Source organism: Anas acuta, chromosome 2 (assembly GCF_963932015.1).
Source record: "Anas acuta chromosome 2, bAnaAcu1.1, whole genome shotgun sequence".
Taxonomy (NCBI): domain Eukaryota; kingdom Metazoa; phylum Chordata; class Aves; order Anseriformes; family Anatidae; genus Anas; species Anas acuta.
The window spans coordinates 29,066,046-29,086,534 of record NC_088980.1 but is presented as its reverse complement, the minus strand read 5'-3'; the positions used below and the strand labels follow the sequence as shown (position 1 = coordinate 29,086,534).

Sequence of the window (20,489 nt, the reverse complement as noted above, 5' to 3'; positions counted from 1 at the left end):
AATTACACCGTCATATAGAAAGACATACAAAATTCTGAGAAATAAAAGGGAAGCATCTACAGCCAGCCAGGTAAACCTACAAAATAATTCAGAGATTTCTGTCACTGTCAAACTAGGTTATTTTAAGATGCCAGATCTTTCAGTAGTTATGTCCCCCAAAATCTACATTGTGTGTTCTGAACTAGCAATGTGGGGTCTTTACACTTGTCCTGATTCATATTTGCTTACCTATTCCCATTTTTTGGTATATTCTTCACACTCTTCAGAGGTGTTTGAAGTTTACATGGTAAGAACTCACCTTTGTACTCTCCTAACTGCTCTGGCTGGAAAAAAACAGGAGAGGAATCCAAATCATGCAGTCCAAAGTATTTGGACCGAATAAAACTTTTCACTGAAACAAACAAACAAGCAGAAACACTTTTGCCTACTTGTCCCCAGACAGGTAGCACAGACAGAAGCAGCTCTTCACAGATCTTCAGCCTCTTATTTATAGGTAGTAAAATACTGATTGAAGTTTGTTCCCTAATTTATAGCATGCAGAGGCCTTGCCCAAACAGGAAACTTTGGACAACTTTGGGAAGGAAAAATACTATAGGAAATAGTAAACAGCAAGCATGACTGTTATCCTTTCCCATTCTACCTTAGTTTTAAAAAACCTTTAAAAAAATATAAAATACACAAACTGAAGCAAAACAGCTCCCAAATCCCACAGCCTAAGACCCCACTAGTTAGCTATTAGAAGTCAAAGCAGATCACCAATGTGATCTGAATTCATAAATGTACAATAAATAAGCTTCTTGAGGAGCAAATTTAAAATCAAAAACCACTGAAGAATTCCAAAGTATCTGTAACAGAGTACCTGTAACATTAGAACATGCGATAAACACTTCAAATACAGGCACGTTCTTTGTTGCCAGCTGTTAAAGGTTAAAGCTTTTAGGCAATGGTGGTTCTTAAAATAACATTGTAAATAGGTATACTGAGTCTGGCTAGGATGGAGTTAATTCTCTTCCTAGCACCATAAGGGCTGTTATGTTTTGGGTTTGTGGCTGAGTGCTAGTAACACTGGTATGTTATCAACACAAAAGTCTTGGCTAATGCTTACACAGCACTGAGGTTTCCTTTTTCATCGCACCACCTTCTTTTCCCTCTCCATCCCCTGCAGCAAGTAGATTGGGACGGGGAAGAAGCTGAGAGAGAGCAAAGCCAGGAGAGCTGACCCCCACTGACCAAAGGGATATTCCATACTTTACAAAGTCCTGCTCAGCAATAAAAGCTCAGGAAAAGGGGAAAGAACGGGGACAACTGAGGTTATGGTGCATGTCTTCCCTATGATAACATCTGCCTACTGACAGGAAATAAATTCCTTACCTTGGTTTGCTTCCACACACAGATTTGCATCACCTATTAAACTGTCTTTATCTCATCCCATGAGCTTGGTTTTGCCTTTCTGATTCTCTCCTTCACCTCTGTGCAGTGCAGTGGAAGTCAACAAGCAACCGGGCTGAAGGGCTTATCTGCCTGCTGGAGTCAACCAGCACCACAGCACCCTAGCGTTTTGAGCCAGATGCTTTAGTAGCCCAAAGTCAGACAACAGTAATTCATTCATATTAATGGTGATTTGCTTTAAGATACTCCAGTTTATTACAGACTTAACACAACAAAACATAATATCAAAAAAGGTAGATTGCAGAGTTCTTACACCACAGAATGCCAATAGTTATAAAAATTCAAATGATACCATTGAAAGTTCATGAACACTTGTGGGAAAAGTTATAGGGAGACGTAGAAGTAAAAGAGAAAAATATTATCAAGTGAGTTTAAGAAAAGATATGTGACCCAAGTTTTTTTTTTAATAGAAAATTTAATAGCATTCTTCAACTCAAACAATCCCATCTAGAATATCCAAATATCCATAATGCAGTTAAATCCAGATTTTGAACCTCTAGAGAACATATCCATTGTTCCAGTTAACTTGCATTAAGATAGCTTGTGTCCAAGTCACTTAGTGTTTATTTATCATGCTGAAGTTGATAGATCATTTGCTACACAGTTACAAGAACAACAGTTTACAATTCTTAAGTTACAAAAATAGTTATCACTCATTAGTATTTCTATACATATCTCAAGCTATTATATGCATACTCTGTACAGTGGATGTTAACAGTGGTTATGTTTGCTTCCTTAAAACAAAAAAGGACTAAATCACTCATGGTCAGACCCAAAATATTTAGGCACCCTAATCTGCTTGCATGTCTGGCATTAAACATCCCTACTGACACAAAGGAAAAGCAGTTTCAGTATCCAAACACAACACTCACCCATGTTGCAAGACCCTTATGACAGTCTCACGCTATGCTGCAGGACTTTAACTTGACAAATTCCTTCTGGAGAACAGTCCCTGCCCAACAGGTCAACCCACAGGCAGAAAATCAGGTATCCATGCCAAAAGCTATAGGGGCAGCACTGCAATCTACCCTTTCATTACCAGAAACTCCACCTAAAGGTCAAAAAGGAAGGTGGCTTCTCAAGTAGACAAAACATGATTTTGACATATCCAAGTGATTGTTTCCAACATGGTTTTAGTTCGGTTTTGGCTTGGGTTTTTATTTCCTTTTTTTTTTTCCCTCCTCCTATACAAAGTCACCAAAATAACAGATCTTTGGCATGATCAGGGCTAACACTAGCAAACATTTTGCTGGTGGCAGTAGTCCATTATTGAAGTGCATTGGCAGCACTCATATTTATTCTTCGCTTTCAGATGTAATAAGCCTGGAAGCACTGCTTGTTTTTGGCATTTTATTAGAGGAGATGGAAAAATTGAATTCTCAGAGGTATTACTGCTAGGTTTGGTCATCTCTTAAGTAGATGTCCAGTCCCACTGACATTCAGATTCACATAGGTGCCTGACTCCAAAACAACTCACCCATTTTATAAGATACTGCCTGGTAACAGATAGATATCCCACTACATACTGGGGAGAAAGAGGAGGGGAAAAAAGCAAAACCACAACTAAGCCCCATGTTCCACCTCCCCCCCCCCCCCCCAAAAAAAAAAAAAAAAAAACAAAAAAAAAAAACCTTAAATGGTGAATAAGAAATAACACTAATATTTTCTGAATTTGGAAATCCTTCTCATAATGCTTCAAGCACCATCCTTCCCATTACGAGGGTACAACGTTTCAGTCAGATGGCTAAAGACCCTAAAAGTTCAACCCAAGCACGCCAATTGCTTACATGGTTAGCTTTACACACCACACACTAAAAAGCCCATAGTATTGTTTGCAATGTACTACTATGAAGAAATCAACTCATTTGCAGAACTTCAGGGATGATTTGAAATAAAGTCAAATAAAGTATGCACTTAAGTCTGTCAGCATAAGGCTGCAAAATATACCACAATGTTAATATCAAGGTCATGCAAGAACCAAAAGTGCATTAAGAACTTCAAAGCCATACCACACAGGAAAACATTCTTATGCTTGCCTTCACAGAAGATTAAGAAACAAACAATTGGCCCCTAAATACCAAGATGAGTAAACAAATTATAAATGAGCTTCTACAGGCTCTTTCCTACATCAGGAGTTCAAGAATAAGCACAAGGTCTAACGCCTCTTAGGAGGAAGGTTTCCCTTCTAATCTCTCCAAATGGCATTCGATGGTTGTATCTTTGAGTTCATTTGGTGGCTTCATACATACATTTTTAAAGCATCATATTTAAAATGTTAAATAACTTCGTTCTCCAGGGCAGAGTGGCCAAATAGCTAACATTTTTTACTCATTTGTTTCATATTAATTTACCTTGTTACAACTTTGACATTTTACAGTTATTGTATACAGAACACATTTTGTTTTTTGATTGTGCCATGGCAGTACAATACCTGTACCACTGTTTCAACAGATAACTAAGAGCTCCCGTTTTGAAGTGCAACAGCATTTGCTACAGGAATTGCTATGAAGAGTTCAAGTGAAAGGAATTATACTGGAAATAAATTCCTTGAAATATAATAATGCAATGCTACTATGTATGTATTTGATAGTATTTTAAGATTAAGAGGAATTTACAAATGAAATATTCATCACTTCAGGGAAAAAAAAAATCCATCAGAAAACATCTTATACACAGGGAAAACAAACCAGAAAAGACAATGGCTCTTCAAGCTGACCTTCTTGAAAGAATTTATACTTTGTACTCATTGGTCTACAGTGAACCAAAAGGCTTGCCTTTGTTTAATAAAACAAGCAAACAAAACACAATTGAGATAAATAAATACAAAATTATTATAGGTCTCTCATTTGCATGTACTCTTCTTATTGTTTGTTTACAAAGTTATGCAATTTCAAATTGCCTTCCCTTGCTCTCTTTGCATAGTATTTCCAAGCTTAGCCACAGAAATCAAGTCTAATTTGAATACTCAGATGCCACATCAGCTTATCTGAAGAGATGTTATATTAAAATTAGTAGTTAAGTTCAAACTGTTGTTTTGTTTGGTTAATAACATGTTGACATGTTTTGCAAGCACAAACTAACACACACAGAACTGTAAGCTTTTGATTCTCCTGTAACTAACTTAATTTGAGGATTCATCAGTAGGATTTTTACTACATTGCCTCTGTTTTTAGGTAAGAACTGTTAGTTATTCAGTAAGCCCACCACAAATTAATGGTGTTAAAGTTTACATCCATTAGATAACCCAGGTGATTAAGAGATGTAAGAAAAAACAAGAGCTTTATTTTTCTTCCACATACACAGAAAGAATTCCACTGATCATTCTTTATTTTAAAGTAGCCCACACCAAGCATGTTATGCAATGGAAGATCCACAGACTTAAGTATGCATTTTGCTCGGTATGTCTGCCAGTCTTTCAAATGTCAGTTGGAGTCTCACAACACCACATACAAGTGTAAAATCCCTAAGCATGCGCTTGTTCAAGCAGCATTCACTGGTGTGACCAAATAACTATATCACTGTGCCATTCCAGTTATTTTAGATTATCTATTATCCTTTGAACTGGTTTAAACTAGTACAAAAAAATATCTGCCTAGAGCTCTTCTCTCGTTCTTTCTACTTAAAAATGAAAACAAAAACAAAACAACAATCTTGAGGCTTAAGTACTTGGGAATAGAGGAAAAAAAAATCGTATCACTTACTGGTTGACTTCAGATCTGACATGGTTTAAAACAGAATTTTCCCTGTGTTCCAAAAAAAAAAAAAATAAACCTTTCTATGACAGACAACATAGTAGATGTTACTTCCCTGCTTCTAGCCAGCTCCCCACTATTCTGGTCTTGAGTTATCAGCTCTATCTTTTCAGACTACCAGACCAGCTTCTGCATGTTTTATTAGACACAAGACAGAACCTCATCTATGCTCTAGGAAGATTAAGAGAGCCAGTTGTGAATTAGTTTGCCTTATGATCATAAGCTGTAATAAAGAATGTTTAAAAGTGCCCAGATACAAGAAAAAAATCAGAACATAACTAAGTCATCAATTATTTCAGTATCAAAGTTCTTGTAAGCCAACATCTTCATCAATCAAAAGTTACAAGAAACTGACAGTGTAGGTTCCAATACAGACACACTTTTAAAAGACATTGTGGATGAGTGCTCAAAGCATTCAGAGGATTTTTATTTTCTGTACCGTTGCTAATTTTCTTTTAAATCAGTCTTAATTGATATGTTTCCCAGCACCTCTACCCCTAATTAAGTCCACCTAAAAAATGCCGATGAAAGACAATAGACACATAATTTTACTGAATTACTGAAGTATAAAACATCGTTAGTTACAAGAAGTTACTCAGCAGCCTTTTTCCCTAGTGTTTATTACTAGTTCATTTTAATTAGCTTATTTCCAGGAGATAGGCAGCATAAAAACCGCAACACCTATTTTAAAAAAATTAGAATTTATTATAACGTAATGGTCTCAACAGTACTTTCTTACAGCTGCATCTTATTTAATACTGAAATAAAACAATCCTGATCTAGTTAGTTTTAAAAGTTTTGCCCCTAACCATTCAAATAGTCAGCCTTCAAAAGTCAAGCAACTTTGGACCTCAAATTTAGAATCACTGTGTTTGGTAAAAGCCCTGGAAATTCTCATTGTGCGAACTAACTCAATGAAACTATTTTTTAACAGTTTTGTTATAGGTCAGTCTCATGATTACATCATAATTTATTCTTACAGAAAGAGTTGCTTTATCCTCACTTATATAACCAATGTGAACTGTGAGCGCTCAGGAGATTCAGGTAACTACTGCATTGCTTACTGAGTCTGTGCACAAAATACACATACCCCAACGTATGAACACTGACAAGTAGCTTAGTACATGGTATATTAAAACAATAAAAATGTTGTAAATTTACATCAACCTGCCCAAACCCATATTCAAACAGCTTCTCACTTAGATCCTGACTACACAATTTTAATTTGTATAGCTGTACTCAAAATTTAATCAAAAGGACAAATCGGAATGACACTGTCAAAGTCTTACCCCTTCATTTTCCACAGTTTTGAATTTTTCCTTTGTCAGTAGTGATTCTGGGGGATTTTTTTTTTAACCTTACTTTAAACCTAACAACATACATTCTCCTTATAACATTGCAGAGGTAGCAGAGGGAAATATGAAAGAAAAGATGCCAGATTCTAGAAGTTGCACATTCAAGTATAGCGTCATCCATGAGTGCTTTCCTGGCTTTCACAGACTGCATGTCACCTCTAATCAAGTATAGCAAATGAAAAGTAGAATCCCAAAACAAAGAACTATTGCCACTAATACTAGTTTCACACCCAGATACCTCAAAGCAATCTTGTTACTTAAGTAGTTATACTGTAAATTTCAAGAGTCAAATATCAAGAACTAAAGTATAAACTTAAAATTTATGAGTACCAATTTTTCTAAAATGCTCATTAGTGACACATTTCACCTAAACAGACAGAAATACACACAATTACTCCAAGTTGATGTACCACACTGTAAGGAAAGGTCCCAACTCAGTTCAAGAATCTGTAATTTCCCCTCCCTCTCCAACCACACAACTTGACAGAAGTGTTTACAGTAACAGAAAGCAAACAGAAGGGGAAAACACAACATTTAACAAGTGCATCTATATACATTTTGCACCTTTTTCCTCCTTGCATTTCAAGTGAACAGGCCACCAGGTTTGCTATGCGTTACATGCACATACTCTCACCCTTACTTAGAACCAGTCCTATTTAAAGGATCTCTGCAAGCTTCAAGAGCAGTCATTCCACACTAACTAACAGGTGCTTTTACTGCGGAGGCTGAAGTACATTTAAATATTCTGACTGGCCCAGCTGGTAGGTTGTGTTTCCTCCACAGTCCACATACTGGTATCTCTCTTGGGATATTTGCTCAGAGTGGCCGAAGTAAGAGGTTGTCACTGTCACTCTTGAAAACAAAAAACAGAAGAGACATTTGTTTTGTAAGGGGTTTTAACGCTCCCTCTTCTAAAAACCTGTGTTTTTAAGTTACTAGGGTTTTTAAGGAGCTAGTTTTAGGACAAAATACATAACAATAAAAACAAAGTTTTTAAAATAATAATAATAAAAAAATACCAGTTTATACTACCTACAGATTATTCATTCCCATGGGAAAAATTTGGTCTCCTGAGCAAAGACTTTTTTTTTTTTTTCTAAAGATTAGATAAAGCCAAGGTTTACTCATTAATACTTTGTCTTGGAAGGGGAACAGAAATGATTACAGAAGCTACACAATGGTTGGTTTACATACCATCTCTCCACCCCCAAAAAGCCAGGCTGCTACTTATGCAATCTGACACAAAAAGTGGACTCTGGCAGAGTCACACAAAAGTCACACAAAAGCGTGTGACTGCCTCAAGGTCATAAGGTTCTCAGCAATTTTTGAATAGCAGCTGATACACATAAGTTCATTTCAAAATATTTGATATCTTAGTAGCTCCATGGACACAGCCCAACTACAGAGCAGATACAGTAATAGTGGTTGGAACTATTAAGTATCATTACCAGAATTTGTCAAAATTTCAAATGTTCAGTTTCAAGAACTATGAGGCTACTACACTAAAAAGTAAGTTGATTTCATTTTATCTAAGATACACAAACACCACAGTTAAATACTTCTAAGTAATATTTCAGTGAGAACTACATGGCTTCTAAGGTTGTTTCCAACAAAAAGGAAGTTTCCATACTTACTGCATCATCACTACTATGTTATGAACTTTGATAGATGCTAAAGTACAGAAGTCACTGCAAAAGAAAGAAAGAGAGCTATTAGATTTGCATCAGCTTTTGTAGACAGTTATCTAAAAAGCAAGAATTGTTGCTTCATCCAGAAATTCTGCTACCTGTATATTTACAGCCTGCAGAGTTGCTAATAATGGCAACCAAACCACTTGTTGAAAAACAACTGCCTATGAGTGAATACTCAATCCAAGTCTATTTATAGACTTGCTTTCACATAAAGCATATTCACATGTGCTTATTTACATGTAACAATTCCCTAAAAAATCCTTCTGTGAAACACCACTTGTTCCATCTTTCAGAAGTTAATCTCAAGAAATACATCGCAACATGCCTTCACTGGTGAAGAATTCAACTATAAGGGCATATAGGCATAATTGGCTGTGATTTCACTTAGACATGTCAAATTTAACTATAGGAAGGAAAATTCACCACAAAAGATCAAAGTTATGCTAGCTTCAGCATCCTGTTGTGAAAGATCAGCAATTTCTATCAAGAAGTCTTAGTATGCTTGCTCCAGAAATAAAGAACTTAGGAAAGCCCTGGTATTTTTGCACCAATTCACTTCTCTATTGTGCAAAGTGACCTTTAACCAGTCCGCAGAGACTGCAAAAATCAATTACTGTTTTCTTGCGAGACAAACTTACAGACTTATGTTTTCTGAGAGACACCTACATACCTGTTACAGTGTGCTACGTAAGTGTATACTTCCCCTCCCTCCCCTCAACCACAGATCAATGAGTTGCTCATGAAAGGCATGCAATCAATGCAACAGGACTGTATGACAGCCACTCACAATATTTACTTGTGATTGTCATTCTTTTCCCCAGCTCAAATAAATATAGAATGAAATATGAAACAATGAACAAACACAGGTGATACAGATGATATGAAAATACAAACTGAACAGTTTTTATCAGAAGTTGTTTTACATTGGTATCTCCAGTAATGACAAATATTTTGACTTTTTTTTTTTTCTTTTACTGCTAGGCTTGAAACAGGATTTAGCTGGACCATACTGCCAGATATTCTCAGTTATTGTAGTTTTCCAATCCAAAATACAGACAACCTGTAACATAATGGTTATCGCGTTTGCCTCACACAAAAGGTCGCTGGAAATTTTCAGGCTGGAAACTGATAGACATTTCTTCTCAGAAAGAGTAGTCAGTCATTGGAATGGGTTGCTCAGGGTGGTGGTCACTGTCCCTGGGGGTGTTTAAGGAAAGGTTGGACCTGGCGCTTAGGGACATGGTTTAGTGGGTGACACTGGTGGTAGGGGGATGGTTGGACCGGATGATCTTGGAGGTCTTTTCCAACCTTAATGATTCTGTGATTCTATTCTATGATTCTGTAATATAAAGCCATCTTGTATCCAAGCACTATGTTATTGACAGGCAAGCAGAGAGATATAATACCAACCTACTGCTTTTTAAGTTCCGATTATCTAGAAAAAAAGTCTTTTTAAAAAAAATACAACAAAAAACAAAACACACACACCATTACCACAAAACTACACAGCACAAAATGGTAGATAGGAAGTACATTGAAGGTAAGCTGCAAAAATCCAACTCTCTAAAAATAAATGGGTGGAAATACCCTGTAGGATGACGATTTCATCACACAGGTCTGCTGAATCCAGATAACACTTCAGTATCTCAAAGGTTACTTGACCTAAGCTGATTTTACAGGAAACCCACTCTCTAGAATCAAAGTAACTCTTTAGTTATTCCTAACCCAAGACCTAAACCGACTAGATGGGGAAACATCAAAATGCCTACAATATTGTAATTCACTGTAATAAAGAGAGTATTGCAGGTTGTACAAAGATTATCCAAGGACTTTCCCAGATAGTTTAGTATTAGAATCAGGGGAAAAAAAGCAAACACAATAACAAATACAAAACCCTGCTATGATCAGCTAAAACTACATTGGCTTGGTACTTAAAGTAAGGTGGCTCACTGGCTGTGCCCTGGGTTTTTCTGAACAGGGAATCCAGGCTTTTAAGACTTGCAGTACACAGAAAGAGCTGAAGCCCATCCACAATAACCTCCCAGACCTGGACTAAAACCACTGCATGTGTGGCTCTTAATGCATTGTAAACACATCACAACTTAGCTAATGACTGCTACTGACAAGTACTAGGACCTTACTGTATCAGCCTGTACGAGTACCTAGATCCTTACTTCCTTACTTTTACAGGTCTTTATTACCAGTTACAGTATGTTTAGCACCACTTCACTGAAGCAAGCAGCATTTTCTTATGTGTGCAGGTTATGTATTAGTCTGCTTTTCCAGCAACATTCACAGACACCTGCTGTCCTGAAGGAGGCAAAGTCCACATTACAGATAACAGGCACAAACACACAGTAGCTTCTCTGCTTCCACTCCAAGACAGCCTGATTCACCTCTATGCTGAAGCAGCAAGCATAGCATTGTTCCATGCTATTGCTGAGGTTGCAGCTGTCAAGCTGCAGAATGGCCTGAAATCCATTTAGTTCAGATCACACACAGAACAGTTGTTGCCTATCCACATCTCTTCACGCATCTGAAGTCACCCAGGTTTATCTAAGGGCTAGCTTGAAATTAAGTTTCAGCAATTGCTGGCAACAGACTCTCACAGCATTACTGAAGCTGAGGCCACAATACAGACCATGGAATAAGTTTCAATGAATTGTTGTACCAGGAGTCAAAAACCACAACTACATAAGTATCAGCGCAAGTTCTATGAAAGCCACATTTATTCTTCAGGTATCCAGAGGGTGAGTAGATTCATGGGATTCATTGTTTATGCAAACCTAACTTATATGCCTTTAAGTGGTGACAAAAGTACGACACTACTTATTTAAAGTTAGTGGCCAATTTGCTATTTCACACCTGTCTCAATTTTTTTTCAAACTCTTTGAAGCTGTAAGGCTCTCTCTTGCACCAAAGGGGCTGTTCAAGGCATCCACTTGAACTGCACATAGACCTGAAGTCTCAAAAGTTCAGAGTGAACAGAAAGAGTTAATTTCAGCATAAAAGAATTAATGCTTGGTTTTGATACCAAAATATACTGAGCCCTTGGTCAAATAAACTTTCTGAAGCTATGAACAAAACAGCTTACACTTTAAGTATACGCTGTAAACACTGGTTATGACTGTATACATGTGTTCTGAAGAGCAGAATTATAAGCTAGCATTTAATTCTATACAAATTAGAGGCTAACTTCCTAAATCTCCACAGAAATTTACTGGAAACTTATTAAGGAATGTATCAAAGAAACACCGTATGCACTTCTACACCCTAAAGTAGCTGGTCCTAGCTATTACCAAAGCCTGAACTGTTGGGAATACAGACACCACGCAAAGTGCTGAGAGCCAGGTACAGCAAGCCACTGTATGAAATCACTGAAAAGAATATGGTTTAAGTTATTTTGCAGTACTGTTAAACTCATACAAAGAATGCCACTCTATCTCTGTAAATATATTTCAGCTGTTTTTTTTCAAAAGCTCCATGATAATTTTTACCAAGACACAGGCAAATACTTATAGGCTGGTACACTTACAACATGTAGCTCATTTCATCCTGTATGACTGTGGGCACCATATAGTCAATCTAAAAAAAAAAAAGGCAACAAAAAACAACTGAGCAGATTTAAATATAAAGATTAACATACATTCAACTTCAAAAGCCTGTCCCATTTACCTGCTTCATATCCAGAGGACCAATGTTGGTGATGTTGTTTAGCCGTGCTTTGCCAATAACTGTTTTTGAAAACTGAACTTGGGCTGTAATGTTTGCTACTTCAACAGAGTAATAGTTGTTGTTTGTTATATTTAGTGTGTTCTAGAGGAAAGAAAAAAAAAAAAGAAGCCTTTAAGAATTAACCATTTTGTGTACCTAAATGAACATACATTTTTTAATTTGTGTATGAGTCAAAAATACCTGAAATTACGCAAGTATACTTTCCCACCTTTGGGGATTTTCTTGGGGTGAGATGGAGGGGAACCACCACTCAACCCCTTTTTCAGAGGCGTTTGAATATATTGAGCAGCACCAAATTCTGCACAACTCCACTTGTGACCACTCTCCACTAGAAATACTGACCATTTCTTCCTATCCTCAGTTATTCGTTCCATGAAATTTAACTATTCCAGGACTCTTTCCTCTCATGGCTACTTTATTTAATTTAAAGACACTTATGAGGAATTCCACAAGTCTTTTGGCAATCCTGTATTCAATGCATTACCAAAAAATAATCAAGAGGCATGTGGAAAGAACTCCTTGAAGTTTTATGCTAAGTTAGAAATAATTTTTCTTCAAAATCAGTTTTGAGAGATGCAAAATACCAGGTATTCAATAACATTTCTGCACACACAACATGCTCTACTTTTCACTCATATTCCCCAAACAATGCAAAGAATTCCAAAGTCACCTTTTCCATTAAAATAGAAGATCCAATGGTAGCCTACAACTGCAGCTACAGGAACCAGCCTCAGCAAGTCCAGCTACATTTTTTGAATGGTAAGCTGGTAGTTCTTAGGACACTAAGCTTTCCAGTTAGCCTACATATAATAAATCACTGCAGTAGCATCTCCTGTTGCATATATTACAAACACCCAAAGAGATAGACAGTCTTACCGTAATATTTAAATATATTATGCGTCTACCCTCTTCATAAGTGACGTACACTGACTTCACACCAATGTATTCAACATCAATTGAGCGAGGAAACAAGAAGAAAACAGCCAGCCCAGAAAGAAGTAGACATACAATAACAGAAGCAGTCACATAAAGTTTTCTGGAGATAAAAAAAAAGAAAAGACATTTCAGAGTCTAAGTGTATTAAAATAAAATAACGCACCACTCTTCTCGCTTAAGTGATAAGAATGACTGCTTAATATAACCATCTCAGCCTATTTCCAGCTTCCAGTAGTTTCAGTGGGAAGGACTGTGCTGTACTTCATGTCTATGTCACAGAGATGACACTCTTGTATACATATATATATATACACACACACACATATATATGCGTGTATCAGAAAACAAGCTCCAAAACACATGGTTATCCCAACATTCACAATTTAAAGAAGTAAACGGAAGAGGAAAATATTCATGTGCTTTAAGACATAAGCACTTTATGTCTTTAAAATTAACTTATAGCAGAACCTTTGACATTGTGCAGGATTCTTCAGTATATTGTGCTTGTACAACATACCCAGAAAGAAGAATAAAGCCTTACATTCTTTGTCATAAAAGACTTTCTGGGAAAGTGTTAATTAAGAAGTGTTAAGAATTTGTTTAGATCCCTGCTAAGGAACTGCAAACATGCAATTAACCTAACGTAAAAGAAGAAAGGGAGTTTAAATAACAAAAGTATACAAATAAAAGGTTCTACAGCAGTTGTGGTTTTCTCAAAATCAGAATGGTAGGGGAGTATTTCTCAAATCTGGACTACTATTACATCAATTTTATGATCCAAGATATCTGAGATAGCATTATGTGAAGTTGTATTTTTTCCTGTCACTCATTTCTGCTTATCATAGAAACATCAAAACATTTAGAAAATGTAAGAACAATTACGTAACACTAATTAAACCTTTAAGTAGATCCTAGAAATATATACATATTTTAAAAATATGCTATATCACAGTGATAAGTTTATTCATTCTGCTAGCAGCTCAGAGCTTTTCAAATGAATTTCTAGGTGACTTATTTTGTAGCAGTAGCCCAAAGAAATTAATCCCTTTACTCTAATTTAAATTTTAATAGTGAAGGTGTATCTTCTTAGATCAATTAAGATGCTATAAAGCTTGATAGGTGGTTGCATAATTACTATAGATATTCAGATAATTACCTGCACGAAGTGACCACGCAGTATTACTAACTTTATAAGACACAGCATGATGGGAGCGGGCACACCTTAATAAACAACTCTCCAAGAGTTAGAGGTAAAGGTTCATATTACTCATAAGCAGGGTTCCTTTAATACTGAATGCAAGAAAACATTCCAGTGATTTTGCTTGAATCCCCTTAACGCTATCTCATTTAAATTGAGCAATTTTAACTACAAGAGAAGAAATAACTGTGGACTTGCATATCACAACTATCAACTTACGTTCTTCTTGGCCTCAGTCTCTGATCACTGTATGGAATTAATGCTACCAGCTGGTTTTCCTGCCCTAGAAATAAAAACAACCTTTCAGAACTTAAACACAAAGAATAATTACTTTTGAAGTTACTTCAAATAAAGAGTGACCTTCAAAACTTTACAGCATCAAATAATATAGATGAACATTCAAAATCCAGTAATATTCTACATTCAGAAAGAAGCTCAGGCAGTCAGAACTGATCCAGAAGGCATTGTGTATCTCCTCATCAGGAAATCAGGTTTGTTTAAAAACACATGCACATATGGATTTGGGTGGCTTTTGCAACACAAGTTGTGCCCAGGCTGCATTCTGGAAATCACTGGTACATACAACCGTTTCTCACAGGACTGAATTGCAGCCATCTGGAAGCCAAAGAAATGCCCACTGGAACTTCTCCAAGCAACTAGACACCCCACCAGCCAGCGTTTTTAGGAAGTGGATATCTTAACAGCAGAAACAAGGAGTGTAAATACCGAGAAGCTACTGAAAATACATGGACTACGCCTGTCTTTGTATCTTTTTCAATTTGCTATAAAAGCAGGTGGAATTGAGATTGACCCGCACGACAACAGAGAAGCCTCAAGAGCAAGTCTGGTTTCCATTTTAAGTCAAATGCCAAATTTGGTCAGCGCTATCACTTAGCTAATCGATCATGCTGAAGCAGATCCGAGCTGAATTGTTAAGATGGGCAAAGCATGCTGAGCACATACTAGTATGTAACATCAACCTCAGAAAAAGCCGTACCAATTTAAAACAGATTTTCATCTCAACTTCATTATACTGAAAACCTAAAGTGGTCCAAGTACCAAAATGCAATTCCCTATGATTCCCTACAGTTTAAACATCATAGCACATGTTGTGGTCTTCCCTACTATTCATGCAGCCACCCAGTCAACCCTTAATTTCCCCCTCTCCCCTCTAAAACCCCAAACATTGTTTTTATTATTTTTTATGTACGGAGGAATAATTAAAAAATGATACACACACTTTCTCACTGGTACACACCAAGTTTTCAATTTTCCCCATACCCTCAGAAAAAAAATCAGTACCTTGCATACCACCCCCCTACTGATACTGCTTTTCCAAGTAACCTGAAAAAGTGGCTTAATATAAGTTACAGCTCTGGATGACATTTGGCATGTACAGGGTTTATCTGTCAAACCATTTGCTCAAGTGCTGAAAACCCTGACATCTCAGCAATTTGTTTAAAATCCATTTGTATACTTTAATATATGTGTAATACTTCCCAAGTATTCTTTTTTAGCAACAGGAAGACAAAGGACATCCCAAACATACTGTTATTCTGCAGAAGCATGTGATGTTTCAGAATTGTATTTTTCAAACAAACAAATATACATATCTGCAATTTGGTATTCAGTATATAGCTTTATGTAAACAAGTGATTCTCGTCCATCCACAATCAATGTCCAGAGCGTGATCTAATAAGGAGAACTGAGTATTGTTAACTGCACCTCCCTATGCACACTCACCCACCTGTTTTCAGAAGCGGTGCTTGTTATTTTAAAACTCTAAGAGTTATGAAGCTCTTACTTCCATTGGCCTGCCTCCCTAATGCCAATACAACTAGGATGTAAGAGAGGGGTAAGGGGGCAGTGCTCCTAACGAGTTTTGTGGTAAGTAGTCTTTCTTTTAAAAAAAAATAAATAAATCTGATTTTTTTTAAGTCAAAATATTAGAACAGCTTTTGTTTACACAGACCTGCACTCTTTTTACTCCCCACGTCTAGTGATACTTAAACATTGCCTACATTTGCAGCTATTTTTGTGAAGTTGCATACTGCTTCAAATAGTTCACAACTGGTAGTTAAAAAAGGATGTATTAAAATGTCTCGAAAGTAAAAGGTTTGCAACTTCCACCTGCAAAAACTAGGCTTACGTGTGACTTTAAAACTGAGAAGCAAGGCACACTTGATTGCAAAGAGAGAAGAGCTATCAGGTAACAGTCAATGTTAATTAAATATCCATTTCATTCACACAGCGCAATAACAATAAAATGCTTAGTGATAAAATGTAAAAACAATTTAAAAATATCTTTACTAGGAGAATTATGTGCTAGGGCTTATAACAGTTACCACTGCACATCTTTCTGAAGTAAATTTAGGGGTTTAAAAAAAGAAAAAGAAAACTTACCTCGTGGAATCCTTCCTGTTCCCTGGCAGGTAGGACAAGTGACACTGTCCCTTCCTGTGAATTCCACGTACGGAAACTGCGATACGTCCCCACACCTGCCGTCCTCATTGTGCAGCTCAGAGTGAACTAACCCGTTCCTCATATTATCCGACACTGTACCTCCATCGTAGCCATCCTCCTTACACGTATGCATCGGTAGATGAGAAAGAGATTTTCCCATGTCTAAAATAAAAGGCAGAAGTTTTTTTCACGGAGAACAATTCAAATATGGCTTGCAATTTATTCCTCCACATCAAGTAGCTGTAAGTCTATGGTCACTAGTCAGCCTAGACTCCTATAGCTTTCTGTGTGGTTAGATACCTTACGATTTGCAAACCATAAAGGCCCAATCAAGCTGGAGTCAGTCTCCAACTAAGAATCTGAACTACACGAGACATCCATTCAGGTCCTTTGACACACACAGGTTAAAGGAGGACTGAGAGGTTTCCAAGGCAGAACAACGCAGCTGCTGCCAACACATTGCAACACTCAAGTAGCACTGGATGAACTGGCACAGAATACATTGACCTCTGTATAAAATATTCAGGACTTAACATGCTCTAAAAAACAACTTCATGATGTTCAGTGGATTCTGCAAACACTACGGGCCCAACTCTACGAAGTTTTTTGGACTGAACTTGTTCTGGGAACACAGGATCAGCTATTAATTTCCAAGCTAGAAATACAGAACTTGAAGTGTTTGAACTGATGATTCTCTTTAACCCAAAAGAGGACTGATTCACAGTAAAATCTAGGGGAAAAACGAGAGCTACTTAAATGTAAATGCAGGCAACATGTAGTGTTTATAAAAACTTGTCAAAAATATCAGTCACAAAACAGTTTTTGTTACCTCTGCAAATTTTATATTTTTCTCATGAGCATAGCTTTTCAGCAAAGCCACCGAAACAACCATGAAACACTCAAAACCAAAAACCACAAGGAAGTGATACAAGTGGCAGCCTTCCTAGTTTGCAACAGGTGTGGAACAATTCAAAGTTAAAAAGAAAAAAAGATCTGTTGAGTCTTGGCTATCAGTTGTTCAGCTTAACCCCATAACACCCTCTAATTACCCACCACAGAGGCCCTAACCACACAATTCACTAGCATCTTGGGGAACAGGGGGATTTGAAATGAGTATGCAAAACTCATTCAGTTTTCCTACTGCAAATGGAATTTTTAAATGAGGTTGCTAGTAATGATCACGCTGGTCCACTGAGAAAGGAAGCACGAGGAGGAAGATTAAGGAATCAATGCAAGCCAGAATATTTTAAACCAACCACTCCAGACAAAACAGGAAGATCTGAAATATGCTGATGGCGAATGTAGGAGGGAAAACATAACTATTGCTGACAAGTCCCAGTTACTGTTTCAGCAAACACACAGTGTTATTTTATTCATTTAAGTAATAAGACCCTTATGGAAAGGAAAACTACTTATACTCATGTTGCCACAGTAATTTTGAAAGATTGCAGTTTGGGTGTCATTCAATAATGGAAATTATTGAATTGAAAATTGAAGCTATTGAAGAAAAGTTTCCTGAAAAAGCAGTTGAAATTTATTCCACACATGGTTTTTGCTTACTGTTGTCCCTATAGCTTACCTATAGCCTTTAAACTACAAAACTCTAGTCGTGCAGCTTAGGCAACAGCCATCACATTGACAGGTCTGAAAGCTTTGGGATCAGTCCCTAGCCCTGCTGCATTACAACCACATTCAATTTACCTGCTCTACTGCTGGTAGACTCAGGCTATGTCAACATTAAAAGTAAATACAGAGCAATAAAAGCAAGTCTAGAAATAAACAGTTATTGAGGATCTAACATCCACACTATGCTTGGTTTTGCAGGTTTTATTTCATACCACCTCTAGCTGAGACTGAACACCCACGTGCAACTGAGACATACATGTATCTTCTAGTTTTAACTTCTTCCAAAATGAAGTGCTGAGACACTTTCTGATCACACTGTGATGTGAACCAAAGTGCAGCAAGTGAGGATAACCGCAAATTCATTTCACGCCCTTGATTTGAATTAAAATAGTAATGCAGATGTATCCCCCAATGTCAAGTGTATCTGAGTTTCAATAATTAAAATTTAATAGTGTTTTTCTGCCATCAGAGACTTAGAAGACATGTGCCCCAGTTTACAAATGAGAAAACAGACAACAACCTCCCAGTGAAACATGTTCCTCCAGCATGCACTCTGCACCACTACTACACCTGATCAATGCTTAAAAACACCTTGGTCTTTCACCCAGTGCTTCCATGCTGAACAACAGCAACTCTGAGAACATCTTTGTACCTGACAGCCTCCATCTCGTGACTACAACCTCAAGCCCAACTTTCTTAAATAACATCTGTGCTTCACTCCAGCCTCTCACTTGTAACTGATATACGCGTACGTGCTCCAGTTTCCCTGAACTCATCTCAAGTTTCCTTGAATTCTGTTTGTTAGAGAGAACTCATAAGAAAATGTTGTGATAAGGCGGTTTTGTTTAAGGCTGCTCCCTTCAGAGTGCTCTGGCACTCCAGTACAACAGAACACAACAAAACAAAACCCAAGTAACCTGCTAAGAATAGAAAACAACCACATCCTGAGTCACATGTGAAATTTACCAAAACCACTTTTTGTTTATGAACTTGGGGAAAAATTTGTGGAGTTAAACTAAACTGCCCTACTTTCCCAAATAAACAGCTGGGGTGCCGTTCTTACTTCTTTGCACATACATAAACTTGAGATTAGAGACCTACTTCGTTTTTGAAAATAACACCCGGCTTTTAGGCCCCACAACCTGCTGCCGGCTGTGGCTGCTCAGCAGCACGGCAGGCTTCCCAAAACAGCGGCAGGAGGCAGGCACAGCCATGACTTGGCAGCCCCAAACCTGCCCTACTGGGGCAGAAAGATCCCGCGATGTGCGACCCAAACCATAAACACACCTCCCCCCACCCGCCCCGGAAGGCTGGCGCTACCCAAATTAACCAACTCGGGACGCTGCCGACGCCCCCACATTCACCCCCAGGGACCCCGCCACGCACACATCGGGCTGTTTGCACAAACACCCCAGCGGGCGAGGATCACGGCGACCCCCGCCCGAGCTGGGCCAGCTCGGCCCTACCGCCAAACGCGCCCCCCCCTTCCACCCTACCGGCCCGACCCCACCGGGCCCCGCCGCTGCCCTCGGCCCGGCTCCCCCCCTGGCCCCGCCGCCGCCGCCCCGCGGCTCCCCCCGGCCCCACCTGCGGCCGGGCCGGGCCGGAGGCTCCGGGCACGACGCAGCAGCGGCCCCGGCGTTGAGCCTCGAGCGCAGGCGCAGGGGGCGGCGCCGCGGTTGTTCGCAAGGGCCGGGCCTGCTGGGGTGGGGGGGAGCCCGGGTTGCTGGGGCGCCGCTGCCCTCAGGGGTGGCCCCGCTGCGGGGTCTCGTCCTGCCCGCTCGGCGCTGGGGTGCCCGGGTGGCTTCTTCACGGGGCTCGGGGCAGCCCCCGGGCCTGCTGCTGCCGCAGCACAAAATGGGGCGCGCCGCGGGGCCGGGCTGTTCCCAGAGCAACCCAAGATGGGGGAAAAGCGTTGGAAGTAAAACCGAGGGTAAATGATGAAGATAAGAGGAACTGGCTCGGTCCCTCCTCCAAGTGGAGGGCAGAACGGGTTTCCTAACTTCCAACAGCAGTTCCCTGCCCTGCCTGCGGTTGTACGTCTCCCCTCCTCCACATAAGCTCTGCGTAGCTTTCATCTCAGGAAAAAAAAAAAAAAGTGCTTATTTTTCTTTTCCCCGCTGATCATGGTGGTATCTTAATAGCCAGCATCGTTATTTTCTGTTCCTTGCTTGATCAGCTCTAGTGGAAGGAAGTTACCGCACTGTGCTCCTGGGGAAATTAGGAGCTCGAGCAAGGAAAGCTATAGCAGGTCAGCGAAAAAAATAAGGTAGTAGGAAATGAG

The 20,489-nt window shown here is 38.7% G+C and overlaps 1 protein-coding gene across 1 annotated transcript; it reads right to left on the bottom strand.

The window, feature by feature from the left end:
- Positions 1–1,620: 1,620 nt before the first annotated feature.
- Positions 1,621–20,056, bottom strand: TMEM106B (transmembrane protein 106B). Its single transcript, XM_068674048.1, has 8 exons — positions 19,793–20,056; positions 16,520–16,741; positions 14,336–14,399; positions 12,859–13,018; positions 11,923–12,063; positions 11,783–11,832; positions 8,191–8,244; positions 1,621–7,408 (listed from the first exon to the last, which is right to left on the bottom strand). The coding sequence occupies exons 2-8, from the start codon at positions 16,737–16,739 to the stop codon at positions 7,270–7,272; spliced, it is 828 nt and encodes a 275-aa protein (XP_068530149.1). The 5' UTR covers positions 16,740–16,741; positions 19,793–20,056; the 3' UTR covers positions 1,621–7,269.
- Between the last annotated feature and the right edge of the window lie 433 nt (positions 20,057–20,489).